The 25,459-nt window shown below is 42.8% G+C and overlaps 1 protein-coding gene across 5 annotated transcripts in view; it reads right to left on the reverse strand.

Moving 5' to 3' along the window:
- Positions 1-4,460: 4,460 nt before the first annotated feature.
- WDFY3 (WD repeat and FYVE domain containing 3) overlaps positions 4,461-25,459 on the reverse strand; it is a 152,765-nt gene continuing 131,766 nt past the window's right edge. For all 5 annotated transcript variants that reach the window (XM_044428214.1, XM_044428213.1, XM_044428210.1 and 2 more), the window contains 14 exons: positions 23,569-23,675; positions 21,003-21,156; positions 20,315-20,406; positions 19,842-20,054; positions 17,350-17,497; positions 16,270-16,424; positions 14,811-14,969; positions 14,496-14,675; positions 12,759-12,941; positions 11,696-11,792; positions 10,688-11,017; positions 9,710-9,821; positions 8,765-8,962; positions 4,461-8,200 (listed from right to left, as the gene is read on the reverse strand). In XM_044428214.1, the coding sequence (XP_044284149.1) occupies positions 8,080-8,200; positions 8,765-8,962; positions 9,710-9,821; positions 10,688-11,017; positions 11,696-11,792; positions 12,759-12,941; positions 14,496-14,675; positions 14,811-14,969; positions 16,270-16,424; positions 17,350-17,497; positions 19,842-20,054; positions 20,315-20,406; positions 21,003-21,156; positions 23,569-23,675 (2,249 nt within the window). In that variant the 3' untranslated portion in view covers positions 4,461-8,079. The remainder of the gene's footprint in view (positions 8,201-8,764; positions 8,963-9,709; positions 9,822-10,687; positions 11,018-11,695; positions 11,793-12,758; positions 12,942-14,495; positions 14,676-14,810; positions 14,970-16,269; positions 16,425-17,349; positions 17,498-19,841; positions 20,055-20,314; positions 20,407-21,002; positions 21,157-23,568; positions 23,676-25,459) is intronic.

Below are 25,459 nucleotides of genomic sequence, written 5' to 3' on the forward strand. Positions count from 1 at the left end.
TAAAGGGTAATTACCTTTTGGTAGGCAGGCTTTCCTGGTAGAATCACAAAGACCACTTTGAAGCATAGGAATCTACTTGGGTTGCCAGCCTTCTTCTTAACCAGGACACTCCGTTCAGGGCTGTTGTGCACCAAGGCATGGTGGCTCTTTGAAATGTGCTTATTTGTGCCTCAATGTTTGTATGTGTTAAATGAATACTCATTTCTCTCCTTTAAGGTAAGTGCAATACAAGTGTTTGCTCAGCGTTATTTAGAGCAGAGATAGGGAGCCCGTGGCCCTCAGATTGTACCATAACCCCCATTCTCTCCCGCCATTGGCCATGCTGGTTGCAACTGAAGGGAATCGGAGTCCAACAGCATCCAGAGTTCCACAAGTTCCGTGCCCCTGGTGTTGATCTTTCTCATGAAGACAGGTTGCCTTGTGCAGTATGAGCAGTTGGCTAGGTGGAGTTGTTGGTTGGGAGACGACTCTAGAGCTTCCTGTCTTTGAGGGCATTTGGCCAGCAATAGGTCAGATGAGAGCACCTGTTCTAGTTCTGTGGTAACAGCTGTGCTTCTGGATGTGCTCTGTGTTACCCAGATTGCTTGAAATTTGACATTTCTAACATACATGGCACATGTTGCTTCTTCAGTGCTTCTGTATCATTTCTTTCATCATGCCATAACCCAAAGCCACCATTTTAAACAAATAAAACAATAACTTAAAGCGCATAAATGCCAAAAATGTGAGAGGGTAGAGAGTGACTGAATAGGATTTCAGGCGTTAGGACTGCAACCCTTGCAAAAACTGCTTTGTCCAGTGTGAGCTTCATCAAAATCAAGGATAAGCTGTGCTACAACCCACCTGTGCTCTTGGAGTTTCCATTCATTTTGTGTGTAAATCAACCTTCTAGAGGATCATGAGAGTACTGACCCTTTCAAGTGAGAGTGAATAAGCTTCTTCTTTTGCAGTGAGGGTTAAAGACTATAAATTTATGAATGGTTTAAGGTTAACAATTGTAGCCTGTCTTGGTGCACTTGAGTAAACCATGTAGCAAAACATACACAGAGGTCAACCTCTGGCTTCTGTAAAAATAGCATTTGTTAACCTTATTGTAGTACTTGAAGACAAAGTGTTTGGTTCCAGGCATCTGTTGTACCACTGTAGTAGGGTAACACTGTACCAGGCTGAATCTACTTAGATTATATCTGTCAAAAACAATGAAACGGCTTTAAAGTGGGTAGCATATCACTGAACACCAAGGCCGCCTTGGTGTGGGAGCAGCAGCTGTGTTTGTTCCTCCCATCCTGTTTCAGCAGTGTCAAAAATTGGAAATGACTGTAATTTAGACCACTTGGTCTGTGGCTGCTTCTATCACTGGAGAGGCATGGGAAGGGGCACGCCCATTGTGGCAGTGATGGAGCTGCTGCTAACCTGAGAAAAGAGGCCAGAAGCCGGATTCAGTTTACTTTTTAACCACACACTCATTTCTCCATACCCCATACAGTGTCATTCACGTGCAGCTGCCTTCTTTGAAGAGGGTGTGTTGCGACTACCTTCCTTGCAGCCAGTGGCAGAAATCGAATGCTTGTAAATTCTAGCACATGTTGGATTTCTTCAGATGACACACTTGGCTAAGGACTGGACTTGTGTCCCTCTCCCATTTGTTCACTGAATGTGTGTGTGGGAGGCAGAATGGCCCCAACTAGGCTCTGCTTCCTGGTGCTTGCTTAGCTCCTAAAGTGCAACCTTCAGGCCACAGAGTAAGCTCTACAGAGGTAGCTGCAGGGCGAAGTTACAGACATTGGTCTAAATGCTTGGGTTCCCAAGAAACGGGGTGGGACCAGTATGTACCCCTGCTGGCTGTTCATGGAGTACATTGGGGCTTCGGGGAATTTCTCTTATGCTCTCATTTACTATCACCAGTCTCCTATCTAGGGCTTCACTTTTACATTTCTGAACTGTTGTCATGTTTCAGAGAAAACAAAATGGTTCCATAAAGCCTTTTTTAAAATACTGCAAAAACAGGCCAAACACTGAAGAACTAGGCTAGCATACAGAAAGACCCAGGCTTTGGGTTCAAATTCTGCAGCATCAGCAGGAATATTTGGAATTAAGTGCAGTCATTTATAAGCCTTTGAAACATAAGACCTAGATAGTTTTTGTTAGAAAATATTCTGCCTAATTATTCAATCCTGAAGCTAAATCATATAAAATTATATACAAACATTAAGCTTAATTTTAATGTAAAAGTGTAACTTGTTGGGTTCTGCTATATTTTTAAGCCTTTTATTGAAATAAAACTGTATTTAAGCCATTGAATGCAGGAGAGGGGCTGAACATGCCGGCTTATTTGCACTGTTAAAATATACCACTGAAAAATGCTGCTACTGAAAGTGAAATGTTTCCTGATAACTTTGGATGTGTTTTCACAACTCCATAATTGGTTTGTGTTCAGGATACCATTAAAAGGGGGTTCCCAGGGTGCTTTTTAGTGACACTGAGAAGAATAATTTAACATATGACTGAAAACATATACTTGCAAGTGTATAATCCAGCCTTATCCCAACCATAGACATAGTTGTGGTAAATGCATATATAAAGCAATGCCAGTAGCAATTCATTCACAAACTTTAATTACAGTTGAAGGTTTAGCTAGGAGCAGAGCTTGCTGAATTGTACCTTGGAACAGCATATTCTGTAATGCGGTGGATTATAAGTTTTTTTACTGCTTTAGCTTTTTTTCATTTTTTCCCATATTGTTTGCCCCCTCTTTAAACTTAAGCAGAGTATGCTCAAAATTCTTCCCCCTGCCCATGTATCTTCCTTTAATTTGCACTTCTGTTGGTTAAGACTTCCGCCAAGATTTAGTGAGACTGTATAAAATTGTGTATATAAACTGTAAATGTCTTGAGCATTCAAATTTTAGTTGACTGTTTTGTAGACTGAACTGAGAATAATAAAGCTCTGATCAAAATCTTAATACTCTTGACTTTTCTTAAACCACCTTTCCTTTTTGCAGGTAAGTTCACACAGATACAGTTTGCTGTAATCCCTCAAAGCATGGTGCTGCTTAATTAGTGCACCAGCTTATTTTCCATTTTCTCTTCAATAAACTGATGATTTTGTGTAAAATTATTCATCTTCCCTCTTTGAGCTTAGGCTAGTTTGACAGTGCCTTTTCCTACTGGATGAGAGGGTCACCCAGTGGCTTTCATGGCAACTGGGCTTTTGAACTTGAGCCGCCAACAATGCCAGAATACTCAGTATATCCTTACTCCTCAAAATCAAACTACTAATTGAAAGGCAGGTATGTTTTGAGATAGCACAATATAATGTGTCCTCGTGCTCTTGAGACATGTACATGGAGGTCAGGAAAGAAATGAGTATTCAGCATTGTTTTTTAAAGGCAATCCTGGCACACACAGATTAAAAAAAAGTTCTTTGTAGCATCCTTTTCATCTGGTGCTAGAGCACCAAGGTTTTTTGGGATGGTAGCTAGAAGCAGCTGTGAATTACTGTGCTGTTGAAAAAGGATGTAAGCTGGGCCTTCCAGAGGTTAAAAAAAAACAATTCTGGAAGAGGAATCACTCTACATCTGATGGACGCAATTTAATTTTTATTTCTTTTTCCAGAGGACTGTGGCATCTATAATCAAATTTGCAAAGTGGACTTGGCGAGTCCTTTCTTCAGCTATTGAGTCTCTTTCTGCATCATCTGAACCACAAAATGCAGGCAGCTTAGAAAGCTTAAATGACTCAAGTTCATCAAAGGGGTTTCTGCAAACCTCAGGTTTTATTTAACTGTGTATCTCAGAAGCCAGGAGAGGAGCCAAGTTTCAGTTAGACATGACGTGAGAATGTGGGGCAGGGTACCTGGCAGATAAACTACATTTCTATACTGCCCATAGCCAAAGTGCTCTGGGTGGTTCACAGCATTTAAAGTTTACTCAGCCAGTGAGCTTGTTGGGTGACCTTGGGCCAGTCACTCAACCTAACCTACCTCATAGGGTTGGTTTTTGTGAGGATGAAATGGAGGAGAAACTTCCAAGCAACCCTGAGTTCCTTGCAAGAAAAAGAAAATTGGGATATAAACAACATAATGTATGGGGCTAGGCACTTTTCGTGATGTAATCTGCAGCTCAAATTGCATACAGAAGTACTTCTTAGGGAAAGTTGTGTAGAAAAATTGAAGCATAATATGTATTTTTGAAACAGACAAATGTAGAAATTGGACAGAATGTGCTTAGACTGAATATGTGCAAAACTGGCACTGCTGAAATAGATGGGCTTGTCCATCCCAACTTTCAGTGACATATAGTAACTTTTCTTTATTCCATTGACTATGAATTTGCATTTTGGCCTTACCGTTCAACAATATTTGGAGGAACAAGTCGGGGAAAAAACCAGCTTGCTTGGCCAAAGAATGTTTGCATGTGCAAAGAGACTTTTAATAGTTTCACAAAGAAATGCATAGAATAATTTGGTGGTAAATAGCAAGTATTTATTTGAAATGAAAAAACAAAAAGTACCTGAACTATTGCATTTAATCATGTATTGTAATTGTGTTACTCTACCTTTTTGCATTGGAGACAAATATACAATAAAACATTCAGATATCACAGATTGCACACTAGATAGTAATTCTTCAGGCCTTTTACATAACCACCAAAAACAGATATTGGATTCTGCAATATAGTACAAAATTCCACCCCTCCAGTCATAGCCAGTTATTTTCAATTTACTCCTGTTGCTGTACAAATAAATGGCCATTTACCCTAGGGCTTACAAATTAATAACAGGACAAAAAATATACATTGTACTGACACAAAAAGTCAGTTGTGTTAAGTCATGCAACAAGTAACCAAACTTGCTGAAATTAAAAATATTTTCTAGAAAGAGTTTTAACTGCATAAATATTTTTATACAATGCTCATTTAACAAAACCAAAGGAGTCTTTTAAATGATACAAAGAAAATAAATTCTACTGAATTTTATACATAAGTGCAAAATAATGTCTCTAAAGTGTTTTTGCTATTGGACTGATGGGATGAAGGGTAGAGGCAGCCACTCTCACCATCCTAAGCATGAATACTACAGTTGCACATTACGAACAGAAATAGAGAATATGGATGCTTTAAGGAAGAATTACATCAAAGAACATGGCAAGAGGAGAGATGGGTGCTACTGACAGTGCGATAGGCCAGTGCTGCTTCTGTTCCACAAAGGACTTGGATGCAAAATTTGTTGCTATCTGGAAAACAGTTACTGAACTGTTTAGTCTTGAACACTCTGATGCCCTTCTATGCAAACATTAGGAACAGCGGTTTGTGATACAGCAGCAGCTACCAGGGAACACACAGGGCTGAACCACAAGAATTCGCGTTACTCACCATTCATTCATTCCACTGGAGTGTGTGGGGACCTTCCAGAGAGCCTGTGCTACATGCATTCTTGGTGCAGGTGCAGACCCTGTTTCCCTCCATCAACAGGATACGCCTCTTACTTCAACCCTTGGACACACAAATGAGTTCTGGAACATGTCTTCCCTGGTCAAGCAGCTAAAGCGTTTAGCACACTAAATTTCATATGCCCCTACTTGCGTTCAACACAGCCACACAGGAGAAAAGTTGCCTTCCATCTGAGAAGAGTGCCAAATGTAAAAAGTGTAGAATAACACTGGTACAACATGTCTAATGTGGTTAAACGCACACTCATTTTTAAAGTAAACATCTCTACACATCCTGCTGTCTTCTAATGACCCAGCATTAGTGGTATTCCTTGTGTTAGTGCCCTCCAGTGCTTAGAATTTTATTTAGACACATCTCTTGTGATTTGGGAGAAAAAATTATTTCAGCTAAAGCAGCAGACTTCAAGTTAAGGTCTTCTAAGTTAGGTAGAATCTTCTTTTGTTAGGAGAAATAAATACAGTGAAGTGAAGCTTATTTGAGAATTTTAAACTTCTTTTCACTTTTTAATACAAAACAATATGTCGACAATTTGAAAAGTATTGTTAGTAGGCTAAGTTCAATAAACCACTCAAGTATGTTTGCACTTAAGACAACTTAGTCTGATTGACTTCAGCAACTGCTTTGACCTAAATGGCTTGGAGATCCTGCTGTTAAGTTAGGGACTTGAAATTAATAAGGAAACTAATTTTCTCTGCTGCGATTTTTGGGCAATGCAAAGCAGCTGCTGGAGCAGTGCTTCTTTGTATTAAAAACCATCTAGTAGATGAAGTAATCATAAAAAACATTGTGTACTCACATGGAATGACTCCATTGTGGACTTAAAGTACACTTATCATAGCCACAGACAGATCTAATTCTTACATGCCATCATTACTGTTAAAATGGTCATCATCAAAATACATAGTTAACGTTCTAATCAGTGCATAAATTCATCTTACTAGGGGGAAGAATTGGCTTCAGTTACCACTAAAAGGGAAACAAAGTCAACAGCTGCCAGGGATAAGGATTTTCCCATTTGACCTACACAAGCTACTCAGATCAGAACAAATACTCCCCCCCCCCCCCACCACTGGAGTGCTACAAATTAGTGTTTTCCTTTGAGTGCCACTTCATGTGCCTGGGATTTGTTTCCGATTCGTGACCTCTGTCTTTTCCACTGTGAAAAAGCAGAGGAACTATCTGTGAGGGTGCCTGGCTCTCCAGGTCAATTCATCTCATCACCCTTTTACCCAAAAAACAACCACAAAAAAGTATAGGAAAACAAACACTGACCCCCCTCCCCCCAACAACAAACACTACATTGTGGAAGGGGGAAAAACGGGGATTGCTGAAGTGTGTAGGTTGAGTTGGATCTGTGTATTCCACATTGTATCTTAAATGTCAATATATGAAAGATCTTCCTTCCATGAAAGTTGAATTCATATACCCAAAGTGCACCAACGAAGAATAAAGGGGCCTAAAAAGTGGGTGTGACCTTGGACACAACCCATGGGGGCGAATAAACAAGCCCCATGGAAGTGAATGAAAGATGGGCAACTGTTTTTGCATAACTCCCATTCATTCCAATGCAGCCTATGCAGGCGATGCCCCCTAGAGGACTGGGGCTGATATTCGCATTATCCAGTTGAAAGAGCAAGGGTAAGGGTCCAAGGCTGTTCTGCAGACAATACCTAAGAAAAACAATGCCCCTCTTCTTGTCCAGGAGAAATATTAAATAGGACCTTCATGCCAGCCATTTACCATTGTCTGAAATGAGACCTGGACTTTGTAGTAACTGCATCAGCTGATTAGTACAGTGGTAAAGAATGCGCAAAGCAGCAGGCCCGCATTGTATAAAAAAGACCTTATTAAATATGTTCCATATTAAAAAATTGCAACAGAAAGAGGGTCCTTGGTTATCTTACAGTTTAGAATAAAATATTCCAAATCCTATTGCCCCAAGAAATGGAGGTTTTTTTCCCTTTTCAAAACACTAAATAGCTTGTTGAAGTTAAGATACTGGAATAATTGAAAGAACAAACACATAGCTTAGATTGTAAAGGAAAAAAAATACAGATAATGCCTCTTAATGCTTTTTTAAAAAAACATTCATATTTAAGTAGATAGATGGGCTAAAGATGACAAGCAAAGTATAGTGGTTGGTCTGTGAAGTCCCATGTAACAGGCAGTTCAGTTCATATTTTGATAAAAAGGCCATTATGTCTATTTACAGTATCCACAGTTTACTTGCGAAGAAGGCAAATTTACAGCTATCTTCTAAAAAGCCTCCTGCTTCCTGAAACACAAATAAGGTGACTAGCTCTACAAAAGCAAGACTGAACAAGATGGTTAATGACGGATTTTCCTCTTAGCCACATAAGCGGGGAAGGCTGGGTCTCGAGGGTTCTTACTGCACTTGTGGTAACCACTCATCTCCCATCTGATATTCACTGATCATGTGAATGTTTTCAGCCCCATCTCTGCAATGTACACGCAAAATCACGAATGATCCCTTTTGCTTGCAGTGCTTTAACACGTGATACAAGGATGAACTGTTACGCGCTAGCATTGCAATGCGCTGCCACATTCCTGGCCGAGTTGTGAGTCCTGCAATGCAGTGTGTGGCGTTTGCATTGTCTGTCTCGGCCTGACTAATTCCAGGATCCCTCCTCAGGGCCTCGCTCATGCTGCAAGTTATAGAAACAGTTCTGGCAAACCCGTACTGGAGAAGAGATTTTCAAACGCTTGATTTCAGACTGAAAGCGACTGCACCTGTAAGCAGGAACACAAAGGTTTTAGCTGCATTTTTCTGCATCCACCTGTTTACTCAGGATCTGACTGTTCTGTAGCTGGACAGGTAACTGTCTTGGGGAGAAGTGGGAACTATCAGCTAGTGAGGGATCAAGTCAGCAAGAGAGATGGTTCTACTGCACAAGGCCAGGACTGGAAATGAACTTTCTATGTGAAATACTATTACACAGGCAAGTGATTGAACTAAACATGGATCTATAAGATGCTTTCAGAAGTAACACACACACATATTGCAACTTCAGGTAGGAGTGCATAATGCACAGGTAGGAGTGCATTATGGGCTTGTACATTTAATTTCCCCTTAGTGATATCCCATATCCTTCAAAATAAGTTTACACCAAATTATCTAGAGCAAGACATGTACTTGATTCATGCCTTGCTAGGAAGGAGTGCCTTACTTGCTGTCGAAATACATGAAGCTGTCTTGTAATGGTTGCTGTTATTAAGAAGTTGTTTAGGTATTAGACAATTTTGCAGATTGCTTTGTAATTAATTGACAGGAAAGGCAACTAGGGTCTTACTTACTTCTGGCAGAAGAGCTGCCCACAGTTCCGGCAATGGTGGCGTCTTTCAGTAAGAGAGAACCGAACCGAACAGCTGGAGCAACTGTCTCCTCCCTCATCTTTCACCCAGTGGTCAGCTGCAGAGCGGCCAGGCTGGTCGCTCACGGACCAGCTAAACACTCTGCCTCTGCTGTCGCCTACAAGAATCCTGCTGTGATCCCTAGGAAAAACACGCAGTTTAGTTCACCGTCAAGGCGCTTGCATGTATCCTTGGGCCTGAACCAGTTCTGCAACACAACTCCCCACTTCACGTAAAGGAAGCAAATGTGTGAATGCAACAGCCATGCTGAACCATGAAAAGGCTTGTCAGACATTCTGTCTCCAACATGAAAAGTAAATAAAGGAGAATCTGGATCAAGCACAAGCACTGGTGGGGAGACACACAGGTCTTGAGGGCCACATCCTGTTTGTTCCCAGCATCTAACCCTCGGAAGCAGATTGCCTTGGGACATGGTGGTCTAATTTGGTGACTATTGCCCAAGACAGCTGCGTGCTAGAAACAGATCCAGTGGCCGATTTGATAGAGCACAGGAATGTGTTAAATGCCAGGGTGATGTAGTGGTTAAGTGTGCAAGGCTGGGACTCAGTGACCTGGGTTCTAGGCCCCCCTCAGCCAGGGAGCAAACTGGGTGACTTGGGCCAGTCACAGACCAAGCTACCTTGCAGGGTGGTTGTTGTGGGGATAAGATTGAGAGCAGGAAGAGAATGATGTATAAAAGAAAAAGGTGGGATATAAATCTAATAAACAATAATGTTGGAGCCAGTGTCTAGGATCTGTTTCAAATGATGTGAAACCTGAAAACATTACTGGGCTTTCAACCTCTCTCTCTCTCCCCCTCTCTCCCCCTCTCTCTCTCTCTCTCGTGCATGCACACACAGAGGGAGCTGGTGGAGGGTGAACACTCACTTGGAAATGCCTAGTGCTGTGATCTCTGCAGGATGCGCGTTGTCCTTGCGATCAAAGGCTGTATGCATAGTTAGCTTGCTCCTGAATACTAGCTGCCGCTCCCATCTGTAACCTAAGAGAAGGCAAATAGAAAGATAACTGGGCAAGTGCACAACCTGCTGATTAATGACATCTTTACAAGGCAAGTTCAGCTCTCTGAATGGGGACAGGTTCTACAGAGGCCTTAGAAAAAAATCTTCATGGAGATAGGAGGAGAACACTGCCTCACTCCAGAGTTACTTAAAACATCACTTTGTAAAAGCTTTGCTGTGTATTAAATTCAGTTAAAATAAACATTCTAAATCAAGTCACTCTCTAGGACACCGGTTTTTTCCCAATACAAACATTTTCCGATGCAAATCGCCCTATGCAAATTAACTATATTTGTGGGCTAGTGTCCTGATGTTTTCCAGAACACTCTAAACTGGAAAATTTCCTGGAAAAGAATCCTATGCAGATTAAATTTGTATAGCAATTTTTTCCAGGTCAAAATGTTTCAGAAAATCCACATCTTTAAGATGGAAATAAAGAAAGATGCCAATTAGAAGCTCCTGCTCATATCGCTTTGCTTAGCACAATAAATTTGTACTGAATTTAGCTCCTTCTGGTCTGCAGAGAGAACACCTTACGCCTACCCAAAATTTCCAATCTGAGTGCAAATACTATTCCTTCATCACCTTAAAAAGCTGCCGCTTTTCAACATTTCAGAGGCCACCTGCACCGGACAGGATGGAAGAGCCATATCATGACAGCAGCCACTATCTGTCCCACTGCCCATTCCTAAACTGCATGTTACTTTCCCAGCAAGGACAGCCCCATCCGTCCTCCAATCCCAGACTCTTCAGGTCCCATCCAACGAGTGCCCAAAACCCTGCCCAGAGCGCACGGCAAGAGCCAGACACTCCTGGCTGGGCATTCTACCCAGGAGCGTTTTCATACCTGGCTTGAGTTTACTGTAATGCCGCAGGTCTCCCTGACTCGGGTGTGGGTGGCCTGCTTGAACGTGAGGGCATCCCTTGGCTTGCCCATCAGAGTAGTTCACAAAAATGAAGCCATCCTTTTCGTCCAAGCTGAGCTGGTCGGACCAACGGCGCGAGTCGTCAGAGCTGCTGTCTGCGGACCACGCAGCTGTTGCCCGGCCGGAGGAGGACCGAGGCCTGTGGCTGGCGCTCCCATGCTGGCTCCGACTCTCCTGCGGCTTTGTATCCTGGCTGAGACCCTGGTCTTCGGCTTCAGAGTCACTGCTGTCCTCCTCCTGAGCTTCCTGCCCTGTTAGGTTCCATGCAAGAAAGCCGCTCGTGATTCCCCTGGCCCTCAACACTACAGCAGTTCTGCCATGCAACACACCCAGCATCACACAATTCATCTGGGACATCATTTGGCTCAACCTGTACCCTTATCAGCCTTGCACAGCTGTCCCACCTGCTGGAATGATGGACTACCATGCTTGGGCAGCGGGTCACAGAGGAGGAGATGATCAGCAGTGATAAGACTGCGGGGCGCCAGATGGGCAAGCAGCTTTTCCTGCTGCTGGCACTGGGAGAGTCTGCCAGTTGCAGCCTGCCGGACAGATTAAAACTGGAGAGAGACACTCGGTGTGTGCCACTGATTGCATGCTTCTTGTTGGGGAATGATTGGAGGCACGGCTTTTAGGCTATACCAAGTGACATATGGATGAATCCATTAGACCCCTGTCCACAGAAGCCAAGCAAATGCCCTCCCGTTCTCAGAACCCCAAGACTTTGTCCCCCTCACCTTTGGGCTCCAAAAGGAAAGCACCAGCTGGTGGACAAGAACAATCCTGCCACTCCTTGAGAAGCTGCTGCCAACACAGGTCCTGCTCCCCAGGGAAGGCATGGCCCTAAGAATCCTTCACCCCATCCCTTTTCAACCATTCTAGACAGAGTGGGGGCAAAGCAAAAAGATCAAAATGGCAGAAAACAGCACCTATCTGTGGTTGCGGACATTCCTCCTGCATCTCGAGCATCTCCACAGGTTCAGGAGCTGGAGTTTCTGGGACCTGCAGAAACTCCATCCGCCAGAACTAGGAAAAGTAGAAACAGAGTGTAGGTTTGAATTTCTATCCCTTCTGTGCCATATGCTCAGATTAAAGTTAGCTGTCTTCCTGCCATGTTCCTAGACTTGGAGCAAAGCAACAATACATTAAAGAAGAATGCCAAAAATTCAGATCCAAAATGCTGAAATTCAGATTAACCCTGTTTTCCTAAAGTATGTCCAATAATGCACGTGGGGTGGGGGGGGGTGTCATTCTCTCTAGAACATGACCAATGAAATTCTCATTAGAGTAATGAGCTGAACAGGTAGGAGCTGCATTTTTCGATAAAGTAGCTAGAAGACCTATACAAAATATTTTATGTCATACTTTAAAATTGGCGCTCAACCCTTCTGCTTCTTCCACCAATTTATGGAACTACACACTAAAACCACACTTTGTTTCTGTTGTGAGCCACCCCGAGGCTTCGTTGCAATGGGGGTGGCTTAAAAAATGTTTTAAATAAATAAATAAAACCATGATGGCCCTAAATGGGAAATTTTTACATTATAAATTAAGGTAAAGGTAAAGGTTTCCCCTGACTCTAGGGGGCAGTGCTCATCTCTGTTTCCTGGCCGAGGGAGCCAGCGTTTGTCTGCAGACAGTCTCCGTGGTCATGTGGCCGGCATGACTAAACACCGAAGTGCACGGAACGCTGTTACCTGCCCACCAAAATGGTAACTTTTCATCTACTTGCATTTGCATGCTTTCGAACTGCAAGGCTGGCAGGAGCTGGGACAGAGCAATGGGAGCTCACCCCGTTGTGCAGACTTGAACCGGCGACCTTTCGACCAACCAGCCCAGCAGCACAGCGGTTTAAACCACTGCGCCACCTGCAGTCCCACATTACTGATACCTAAAATGGCCAGAAGGGAAAGCTCGTCCTGTCTGCAGCATGTGCTTAGAGCTACCAGCTAGCGTGCCCGAGTATCTTTCCACACGAGTGCCGGTACTTACTCGGACTACTCCATCCGAATGCCCCGTTACAATAACGTTCTGAGTATCCCACTCATTCATTTCTGACAAGCAGCAACACAGGATCTGCTGGCTGCGTCCGGCGAAAGTGTTGACACTCACAATGGGGTTTCCGTTAATGCTCCATACGTGGATGTAAGTACCAGCACAGGACACAATGTCTCCCTGGAAAATGAGAGCGGTCTGAACACACTTGCAGAATGATGGGTACCTGGCAGGAAACCCCCGCCCTTGCGTTTGCACAGGGCTGTCACGGAGGACACGTTTTTGAAAGGCGGTCGTTCACAGGGTCGCCCTAGGTTGGAGACGATGGCACGGAACAGGCACCGATTGTGGCATCCTCTGCCACGATGGAGGAAAATGCACATCTCAAGCCTGGAGAAATGGGACTGGGCACAGACACACACAGCTGTGTAGGCAAGAGCTTGCAATATGATTGAAGATATACCAAAGCCATGGCTGAAAGGCTACTTCCTTGGTATGGAGGCCCTGCCACTGCCACCGCACAAGTAGCTGAGAGGCTGGCTCCGTGCAGGTGGGGAGCCTGGCCTCAGCTGCCTGAACTGACCAGCGCAATCGGTCCTCCCTGCCTGAATGGCTGGCTTTGGATCATGACTGCAGCACTTCCACGCCAGTGAAACAACCGATGAACCTCCCTCCGCAATGCTCTGCCGAGTCAAGTTCCCCAGACGACAGGCAAACAGCAGGGGGCTGGACCTGATGGCCTTCATGGCCCCTTCCGACTCTTACTATTCTATGCTTCTATGAACCAAATCATCAGGTGTCAGGATGGAGAGCATTCCTTCGGAAAAGGGCACAGCGGGAGGGGAAAATGGTCTCTGCTTCTGTCAAGGTACTGCTTTCAGTGAAGAGTAAATCATGCACACCACTGAAAGCCCTCACCACATTCAGATCTTACGCACTTTGGTGGGGCTTGCATGGGAGACCGGAGGGAAGGATATTCCAGCAGAAATCACTGCCTCAAGCTGACCATCTTGAAGCAGCAGCTTCTGAAGCCTTCCCCTCTTCCCTCTCCTCCCCCAGCCCTTGCCTTGCTGCCAGGCGATGAAGCAGCTTCAGGGCCAAGCAGAGGCATGGCGAAGTGCACTGGGGCTGAGCAGAAGGGAGTGGGGGCCAGGAGCAGCTGTAGGCCAGAGGAAGGTGAACCGCAGGCTGGCGGTTCCCTTCCCCTCTATTCAATGAAAACATAATAAAATGCTGCTGAGCCACAGGAAGGGAGTAGGCCGTATCCTGCGGCCTTCCGTTACTTCTATGACCACCCCTTGCAGCCTTGGCCTGGCTTCATCTTCCAGCATGTCCAAGTGCACCTGTGTGGGTGAACATGGAGGGGGCAGAGGGAGCGGCAGCAGTGAGCCCCCCTCTCTCAGGACTACCACCCCTCCCTCTTTCTCACGGCCTCCACAGAGAAGGGTGGCTCTGGGGCCACTCACTGTAGGCACATGGCACCCCCTTCCCTGGTTGCCAAGGAAATGTGGCCAGGGATAGAAAAAGATTCCTGAAGCTGATTCATGACTATATAGCACCTTTAAAAATGTTACTGAGGTGGTTTAGAGTGCCTGGACCCGAAGTGAGAGAATGGGCACAACCAATTAAGAGTTACTTTCTTAATCTGCTTTGCTCTGAGCCAATGAAAGCCACGGGGGAAGGCAGGTCTCTGATGCACATGCTTGGCTCACAGGGCAGTCTGTTAATTCATACCGTCAGTTCATTGATGCAGAGGGCCGAGACTGGGGCCCTGTGGCCCCGGAGCTGGGTTAAAAAGGAGAGCTGATTCAAATCCCAGATGATGCAGGTACGGTCTCGAGACCCACTCACGATGATATGGTAGGCCAGGGAGGCCGTTAAGCACGTGACTGTCTCCGTATGGCCAAGTAGCGCCTACAGGCAAGGCAGAAGAAAAGAAGATAAGCAACATGTGCGGTACGGCAAATATAGGTCTCAGAATAGGAATTTGCCAGAAAAATGGGCACAAGAAATGGAAAACTGCATTCTTACGCAGAAAACTAGAGTTACCTGCTTAAGAGTGAGTGTTTTGGCTTTCTCCTTGGAAGTACCCATCTCCCATACACAAACGACTGTGCTGGTGCCTCCAGTGATGATCAGTTTGGGATTTGGACAGATTGCACAGAGAACTGGCCCCCATTCTGATAAGCATTCATAAACAGTCACTGCCTAGAAAGTTGAGAAAGTTGAAGAGTTCCTGCATTAACTTTAGGAAGAAAAGCAAATTTCCAACATTCTATTACAATGTCATGGACAGAATTGGTCTGGGAGGATGGACAGAGGCAATGCACTGAAAAGCCCAAGACCTGTGAAGGGGTGGCGGAAATATATTTTCTATTATCCAGCCTTGAGGCTCACTGGCTGGCCCTCTTTCTCTCCCAAAGGCAGCTCTAGGTAGAGGTGATGGATTTTTGATTCTTGCCACACATCCAAGGAACTGATTCTGGTATCTGGGTTCAGGAAAGACCTTGTTTTTAAGAGGAGAGGCAAGCAAAGGCTGTTCCCCCCTCATTTGTTTCTTGCCCTCCACTGCTTCTCAATGAGAAGACAAAAGAATCATCAACAGACAGATCTCATTTCTGATCAACGTCTTTCCTTCCATGGCTGAAACCTTCAGTTCTTTCACTGACTCCTTTACTCCTTCCAGCACTTAAATCACCGCTTTGCCACTACACTCAATTCCGCAGCTTATACCACTGTCACCATTACTTCCTTAACAAAAACCCGGCAAACTAAAAGATTAGCTAATACTGGCCTACCCTGCAGGGAAGTCCCCTCCCGCCATCCCAAGGGTGCAGCAATACTGGATGACTTTGCACGACAACAACAACAAACAATCTCTTAGTCACAGCTCTATAATATAAGCACACCAGTGATGGCTTAGAACCATGGTGGAACTCAAACACTATTTTCAAAAAGTATTTATACACTGAGGGAAATGAAATAAGACCTAAATTATCAAGATCACACACTGCTTTCTCTCTTTTTTGCTACTAATAGCCCAATCACAGTTACACTGAAATCCTGCGTTTCTGAATTTGTTTTCTTTAAGGCAGCAACCGTCTCTCTAATAGGAAGAGCAAACCAGCCTCAGAATGAACCTGAAAGCTTCTTTTCTAGACACTGGGCATGCCACTCGAATTGTGGAGACCATTCTCTCACTCTCCTTTCATGGGAAAACACAAAGATCTTCTAAGTAAAGCTTTATTATGATAGCGAGAAACAAGGAGGCTGGCTTTAAAGGACAAATTAAGCATATTACAGAAACCAGTAACAAAGAAACATAATATAATATGTACATTCAACATACACAACATATATGAACAGTGCACCAGAAACAACCATCTACTAGGGTTTAGGCTGCTTTCCTCCTCCTTAATGCAAGGATTTGGAAAGAAGCAGCTCAAATTGTTAATTTTTAATAATAAAATATTCACATTAAAGACTCATGGAAATTCAACATACAAACCTTGTCCGATTCATAGGTTCCTAGCCTGCAGCTGAGATCTGCATAACCCCAAGCAAATGTTTTATTCCAGGCTGGAGGAATTAGCACTTTATTCTGTTCCACTGCCAAAATTCCTTTGTCCGTGCAAACGATCTGCCCTACATGTTCCTTGAGTTCTGTGCAAAGATAACAGTAAGTTGCACACACAAACTTGAGTATACAGAAATATCCCTTCTTTGAGATTAGGTGAAAGTTAAATCCAACCAGAGAACTATTGTCAGGAACCTGAACATCTTCCTGAAAAACTTGCTTACATTGGTGAAATATTAGCAACTGGATAAGGAATTTTCAAGGATCTCTACCTATTAAGACTGCTAGTATCAAATTCTTGGATCTGGAATTCTTTAATTGGTTTAAGGAATGTGCACTAGATTCTGGTTGGCGGGCATTCTTGTAAAAAAGACAAACTAAACAAAACCAAAGTAGATTCCACCTGAAGTTTGCTTACTTCTCTTAACCTGAAGCAAACAACACAACTAGAACAACAAAAAGCAAAAGCAGTCATCTTTGTTGCAGACAGAATTTAAGACTGGCTTCCTATCCTGACTGTATCTGTATGTTCTCAGGACTGCCAGTGAAGTCAACATGATGGGAAAGAATTCCATGGAAAAGAAGGTATAGGCCAGAACTGTGCAAATATCCAAGCTTTGTGATATTGAGGACTTTTGCTTTGTTGGTTTTGCCTACACATGGTTCTAAAAGCATACATCCCCTTTGAAATAGGATGTCCACTCTAAAGATGTCTAGGAACAAGCTCAGCACAGATAAACTCCTATCTACCTAAAACACTACTGCATTATTCTAATAGAGCACGTAATGGAAGGAAGTTAGAGTGACTCTTTCTGCTGATGCATTTTAGGCAGACTAAGATTTCACTGCATTTAATTCCACCAGATTCTAGGTTACTGGGTTTTAAAAATGCTTTTTGGCAGTTCTTGCTAAGGATAAACGGTAGTATATAAACATTTTCATAAAACAAACATGGGCTTGGACTATGACTTAGAAAAAAACAGAAGAAAGCGAAATGATTATTTCATTTACCCTTTACAGGTGCAAGAGAAGGCCTGAGGTTGTCTAAATGATGGAAAAAGATCTTGTCAGTTGCAGTGCCAGGTGGAACAGAAATTCCACTTATCTCTCCATTAATTCGGCTTCTCACTCGTTTTGGTGGGTGAGGTTTCTTAAACAACTGCAATAAAAGCAAAAACACCACAGGCTCAGGAGCAAGATCAGAGACATTTTGCAGCAACACCTCAAAACATGTCAACCCCATTTTTAAGAGTTGTTGCAAATAACTTCTGTAACAGGGTTTGGTCAAAGCTTTGTTTTGTCTTCTCTGCCACTGCCACAAGAACACCAACTACTGGCAGGGGCCAAATACTGCTCTGCCTTTGTAGTTCCTCCTGCTGCCCAATGTTCAAACAGTAGAAGAATGAGCCCACAAGATGGCCTCTATTTGTCATTCTTTCTGCAACCACTTAACATCAACAGGCTTCAATTCTACTTTGAATTGAGTTGGTGGTCCAACTCTCTGGAAGACCATCTTTAGAGTAGGAGCTTAGGGGTGCTCCAAAGAAAGGGGAGGGAAGGAATGAGACACCTCCATTTGAGAACAAATCCAAATGATGCATCAACCCTTCCTCCTAACAAGTACAAGCAAACATCTTTTGCAAGGCAGAGCGAATATGGTGCCAATATGTTTATTGCTAAAAAAATTCAGCAAGTTTTAAGAAGCTAACATTGGTACACCAACTCTTACAATTTGAAGCCATATATCTTGTGCATATGTGCATTTGATTTAATTACCATGCAACTATCACCACATCTGTGTGACTTTATTTTCCTTGAAATATTTTTATATCTGGAATATTCCTAAATTGTTTTTTTTCTGTTAAAGGATTGCTCTTAGAAAACTGCTTCTGAAACTTCCCTTCATTTCAAAGTAGTTTGTTTATATTGACAAGGAAGATGTTCTTCAAGGAACACAGTGTCCTCAAACCTATCATGGTAATTCTGCCTGTCAAATTGGGAAATCACTCATAGCTGGCAATAAATCAGCAGCCTCTATTCTGCTTTCCTAGAACTTGCATGTTCTGCACAATAGGCTGTTCACCCTCCCTGAAAGATATTCAGAAAAAACAGAACCATGTGTTGATCTCCTGCCTAACAGAAATAGAGAAAAATATGGCTGTACTCAAAGGTAATGACAGCCGCAAAATTGAGGGCCAATCTCTAACAGAAAGCTCCAGCAGGAAGTGCCAACAGCTCTGCAGCCAGAACCACTGAGAAACGATAGATATACTGGCATATATTTAAGGGCAAATTGAGGCTTGCAGAAATATAAAAACCAACCAACCAACCATCTTAAAATAACCCCCCCTCCGCCCCCGAGAGACATACAAGACAAAAATTAGAAAGGGAAGGTGCTCAACAGATATAAAATGCTGCAAATCTTTTGGATGAGAAAACCATGAAGAGTGGGGGGGAAAAGGACTGAACAGAATGGGTTATCTTGGCTTAGGACATGCCTGGCTAAAGCTCAGAACAGCAGTATCCTGCCAGGATATGAGAATTCAGTACACTACTGCAAGTCTTACTTGTTTTACACTTATTTGAACTACGAGGCAGATGATTACTTGAAAGGAAGAACTTTACAAAGTGTCTACAACAGCATATCAAAGGGAGCGCTAATTATTTATTGCTAGAAAATCCTACAGTTAAGTCCCTGTAGGATGTGATGTGGAATAACTCGTATGCACTGATTTAGTGAACAAATCTGAATACAGACTGAGATTATGCAAGAATAGCCTACAGGTCTGAGTGGCCAGGAGCTGGATTTCACTTCTGAAAGCACACCAGTTGTTTTCAATGGCTGCAGCCCATCATGTGATGATGAATCATTAAATTCCCAGAGCACTCGCAATGTCAACACATCCTGCTCAAACCCTGACAGGTGATCAGAGGGTACAGCCCAGAGGAGATGATGCAATGTGGATGCTAATGAAGCCTGCTTACCAATACAAATAGCATCAAGCTGTGTGGCTGCTCCCTGCCTCTGGAATAGCCTCCCCCGGGACATTCACCTGGCACCGTCTCTATTGCAGTTTTGGCGCCAGGTGAAAACATTTCTTTGTAGCATCTTTCTCAGTCATTCGTCCTGCCCTCCCCTGCACTGCTGTTTTGTCTGGTTGCTACTGTTAGGTTTTAAATTTTGATAATGGAGTTTTATTTTATTCATATGCAGTTTTTTCTTTATATATGCATTTTATCTGTTTTTTATCTTTATCGTAAGCCACCTTGAGACTATGGTAGTAGGCAGCATATAAATGAAAGTATAAATAAATGAATAAAACTTCATGATGATCATCAGCAAACAAACAAAACCATGAAAATGAGATTCAAATTGGTGATAACTTCTTCCCAAAGCTATGGTCTATAAAGCATGAGTCCCTCAGACTTGACTAGGGAAATTTACATCTCCAAAAGTACAAATCAGCAAGATGAGCAGCCAAATCCTTTATCACAAACATTACCTGTTTAGGTATCTGCCCAAAGTTGTTAATAAATCCTATGGTTGCTGTTTCTTTTAATGGATCATTGATGTTATATATGTCCACTTGCCCCTCATAGAAGAGATGGTGGAAGACATTTACAGCTTCTACTGCAGCAGGTCCTTGCTGTTTATAGCCAAAGATTAAGTCAATCCATTCATGCAGGTGTGCACTCACAAAATCACACTCCAAAGCCTGCAATTCAACAGAGGCACATTAGATTGAGCATAACACAGAATGCATTTACAGTGGATGAAGATACAGAATATCTTGTTGAAAGAGAATGAACCCTACAGGGCCCTTTGGCAGCCAACTCTACCATCAAGTAGAGAGAACAACACACACACAAGTTATTTTTCAAACACTTACCCAGGATATACAGAGGAAAACATCAGATGGAAAATACATGTTTTGTTCCAAGAATTGGACAGAAAGCTAAAAATAACATACATTACCTCTCTATGAACTCTGATGAATTCACGAGGATCTCCTTTAGCCCAAGGGGGAAGTATCACATCCCCAAGTTTAGTGCCATTCTGCTTGCAACCTATAGTATAGAACCAAAAGTAAAGCAGTAACATTTAGTAAAGTGAGAAAAATACTGCAATGAAGGGACAATCCTTTGCATGTTTGTACAGGCAAAAGTCCTACAGCTCCCTGGGAGGACTTTTATCAAACTAAACATGCATAGAACTGCACCTTAAGTCTGCTTCTGCAGAAAGTGAAACCTGTGAATGGATAATCTCCTGAGCACAAATAAGCCATTTAAATGAACCTGCAGTCTCTGAAATTAATAGTGGTGGGCAGACTTCAGGATTGTCACCAGGTGGGGGCGCACAAATACACAGCACTAACTGCTAAGGTGGCCCTGAACACGCTCTGAGCCTAGCTATTTGTTTTTAGCATGTGCACTGAACTGAGGCCAGGTCCTTTCACTCAAAAGTACACTCCTGATCAACTAACACCTGCAAATTGCTCACAGATCTCCCAGTAGATGCCAATCAATCTTCAGTGCAGCACTGTTCTAGTCCATCTGCTATTCTCAAATGCTTTAAGATTTTTTTTATTCATCACACAGAACCAAATCTCTTTTGTGCTCATTTCTCAATGGCATCTCTTGAGAAAGAGATCAGCTCTTCTCACCTAGATCAAAGTTGTTGGAATTGAGCAACAACTCTGGGAGGTAGAAGAATTCTGGGATGAGCTCCTTGACATCTGCCATGTTGTGCTTCGATGCAGAGTACCAGGCTTCGCGTACACTGTGAAACATTCTGTCAGCCAGGTCAAAGTGGCCACCCTGCAGATGGAAAAGGGACATATTTTCATTACAACTGCAAAATTTGCTCATTACAATTCTGAAACAGATTGCAGGATGCCTGCTGATTCTACTATACCACTTCAAAGAGGGAAAAAATCATCCTGACTCCAAAATATTATGACGTACTCGCTCAAAAATAAGTACGTGTTTGTCTTCAATTAAAATAATTTCAAAGCTATCATTGTAAATAGTTCATATTCACAGAAATTCCATGTTTATAACTAACAATGCAATCTTATTATGTATTTACTCAGAAGTAAAATGCACAGAATGCAACTCACGGGCAGGTATAACCTTTCCCAATTTTTTCAAAGCTTTTAGTCTACAACTCCCACCATCCCTGAACACTAGCCATGCTGACTGGGTTATCTAGAGCATTACTGTTGGGAATGGCTGCTATATAGGTCTGCTGCTTAATTTGGTTTCAGAAGCACAAAATTGTTTTAAGCGATCACATGTCCAACACTTCATATGCTCATAAGGAAATTTCAGAAAGAGAATATGACGATTCTGAAGAGTTCAGATTTTAACTAAGGTCCATGTGTCTAGTCATTCTCTTTCCCTTCCTTCATCTTATAAAAAACAAGCACGGAAAAAACGTGGCAAACACAACCAAGGTTCTGATACAGCATGTGACTCTTTTGGAAATCTGCATTATCTGCACAGTGGCTGTGCTGAACCGGTGCTTGGCCGAGGTAAGGGAATGGATGAGGGCCAATAAACTGAAACTCAACCCAGACAAGACGGAGGTCCTGTTGGTTGGCGGATCGGGTTTCGGAGAGGGTGGATTTGACCTGGTCCTGAATGGTGCAACACTCCCTCTTAGGGATAAGGTCCGCAGCTTAGGTGTACTCCTCGACCCGGAGCTTTCTTTGGAAGCTCAGGTGACAGCGGTAGCAAGGAACGCCTTCCTTCAGCTTCGGCTGATTAATCAGCTGCGCCCCTACCTGGAATACGACTGCCTGGTGACGGTGACACACGCGCTGGTGACTTCCCGCCTAGACTTCTGTAACGCGCTTTACGTGGGGCTTCCCCTGAAGACAGTCCGAACACTTCAATTGGTGCAAAATAGAGCTGCCCGGTTGCTGACGGGGACGGGGCGTTATGCTCACATGACTCCAGTCCTCCATCAGCTTCACTGGCTTCCCATTGAAGCCCGGGCCCAATTCAAGATGTTGATTATGACCTACAAAGCCCTAAACGGCTTGGGTCCTGGCTACCTGAATGAGCGCTTACGTCCATATATGCCCGACCGCCCTTTGAGATCTGCGGGAGAGTCCCTTCTCCGGGAACCCTCCATGAAAGAAATTAGGAGAGTAAGTACCCGGAGGAGGGCTTTCTCTGCGGTGGCGCCCAACCTATGGAATTCACTCCCCAAAGAGGTCCGCCTGGCACCGTCGTTACTGGTTTTTCGGCGCCAGGTAAAGACCTTTTTATTTAAACATCATTTCAATTGTTAAAACATATGATCTGGCCTGGGCAACTTCTTCTTCCTTCTCTTTCTCCTCCTATATTTTTATTTTATACTGATAATTTTAATTTTGTATTTGTAAATCAATGTATTTTTTGTATTGTTATATTTAATGGTAATTTATTATGTACTATTGTATTTCAATGTATTTTATCATGTTGTAAGCCGCCCCGAGGTTTCGGCAAGGGGCGGCATAGAAATGTTATAATAATAATAATTATTATTATTATTATTATCATGTATCTAAAATAGATCTGTATGTTTCGTCGAAAGAAACTCTAAAGTTTGGAACAGGATAGTAATCAGTATAGGAAGCACATCTATCAAAGTAATGTTCAAAAGTTTTTCCAAAATCTTGTAAAGCAGGACAACAGCGCTCTTACTAGGGAAGAGTGAGGAAGCGAGCTCCAAGGGCTGGGCAAGCAGTGTCCCTCGTCCACACCACCTGCAGCAGCTGTTCAGGCTGCTGCATCTGAAGTGGAAGAAGGTTGCTGGTTGTGCAGTCATCGTTCTGCGAGCATTTGGGGAGTTCCTCTTAGCTCAGCTCACTCTCGAAGACTGGGCCAAGCAGGAGAAGAAATCCATGAATGCTAAAGGAATGGATTTCACATTCTTTGGTCCAAATTTTGCAGACTTAGGCCTGGTTAAAGCTTGATGCCAAGCATGCAAAAAAATTCACATTGCACACATTTAAACTCATGCTGAGCTACCACAGCAGTGCGAGAGACACACAGCCAATGGCGCCTTGGCATGGTAGCACCAAGCACCGCACTACCAATGACCCAGTTCATAGTGACGTATGAAGCTACGCAGGGGTGAAATTGCGGGTGGTTGTGTTTTTTTAAACACACACATAGAGCATCGATGTTCAATCAGGCTGAACAGATAACAGAATAAAGCTATCAAGAGGACATTTTTACCTGTAGCCTTAAAAATATCTGTGTGAACGGCTCCATTCGCACAAGATATGAAGCTACTATCATTGCAGATGAATAGTGAGTGCCATAATGATAGGCAGGAGTTTCACCTGAAAGAAGGCAAAATAAAAAAAAACACATGGAGGAAATGGAAAAGAAATAGTAAGCATATGCCATTGCAAAAAGTTTGCACTATACTAATGCATTTAAGGTTAGGTTGTTATAGTACTAGGACACATCTAATTTAGGCATTTTCACATCTCAGCACTAAATTCTCTTATATTTTGGCAATGATTCTTGAAACACAATGAAATAAAATCTGCTCAATAACTTGGCAAATACAGCAGTTTTAAAACTTGCAGTATTCTTCTGGAATTGAGTGACACTTCACTTTTTCATTTCCCTTCCACTAGTGTCACGTCATTTTTCATTTCTTCCGTGTCTTTATCATGAGGCTTACTATGGAAACATTCCAAATAACTGATGAAGACGAGGAAGATCTTACAGATTTAGAAGGTTCTATAGCAGGCATGTTCAGACAGAAAAAAGTCCTGCAGCTCCCACCATTCTGCACCCAGCATATCTGGCTGAGGAACACTGTGAGTTGTAGGACTTGGTGCTGTCTAAACATCACAGGATAGCTTGCTAATTTAATTTAGCTGTTCCTGAACTGTATTCTAGCAAACTCCCCTAAGAATAAACCTGCCATCATCTTTCTCGACTAGTAAAACAGAGAACTTGCCTAGATTTCCAGCCTGGAATATGTCAGGTTGACTACATCTCGTACAGACTTGTTCTCCATCACTTCTCTGGGGTTTCTGTGATATGGAATAGTTTTGCCTCTTTGTGGCAAATGGCAACAGGAAATTGCAGTGGCAAAGGGTTTATGTTATGCGGATGTATGAACATGATACTGCCTCAAGGGATACAGCAATGTGATTACTACCTTTATTAAATAATTAAATACTTCATTGTAGCGCTAAGTTCAATACAGCCACACACAGCAACTTATTCAGACATTTGTAAATAATACTATTAGAATTTTACATCTATTATAAATCAGTTGATTTGTATGTCGAATGACAATCTGCTACACCAAAAATCAAGCAAATACAGGTTGCATTTTACCACTCAGTACTGGAGAATACATTAAGAATTAGCACCCAATTGTTTCATAATTATCTTCCATTGTTTCTTCTCTAGCCACAAAGAAGCACATTACTAGTCCCTACAAAGTGCCACCACTCATATTTTACCAAGGTATCACCAAAGGAGAGCCCTTGGGTGTTCTTCCAAGTTCTGACAATTTTGGTTTTTGCAGCCTCTACAAATGTCACCGACAATTCTTTACAAAGCAAAGCCTTACTCTTTTAAATAAACAATGAAACTGTAACCATCAGGAACTGTCTTTTGATGCGTTACTTTATACAACCACTTTACTATTTCATGCAAGAACTGTTTCCTCTGACAGGAGACCCACACGTGTTCTAGTGACCCACTTGAACTGCAGCTTCTCCAACACACACTGCTGTTGCTATGTGTTGCCAAGGTGCCTCTGAATTATTGCAACCCTGTGACTGAGTGTTCTGCTCAGCTCTTGTAAGTTCATGCCTGTGGCTTCCCGTATGGAACTGATGCATGCATATTTGGTCTTCCCGTCTCCTTTAGCGTTCGACTTTCCCTAATGTCTTCTCTAGTGAGTCTTGTCTACTGATGATGTGCTCAAAGTATGACTTATATTCTTTTCATACTTTTGTTCTTCTAAAAGAATAAACATAATAATGTAGAATTTTCATATTTAATGTTTAACCTGGAACAGCAGTTGAAATTCTCCAATATTTGTTTTAGAGTCTCTGTATTTTTAATTGCAATTTCAAGGAAGCAAAGCCTATAA

The sequence above is a fragment of the Varanus komodoensis genome, unplaced genomic scaffold, assembly GCF_004798865.1.
Source record: "Varanus komodoensis strain SLA01 unplaced genomic scaffold, ASM479886v1 scaffold2, whole genome shotgun sequence".
NCBI lineage: Eukaryota > Metazoa > Chordata > Lepidosauria > Squamata > Varanidae > Varanus > Varanus komodoensis.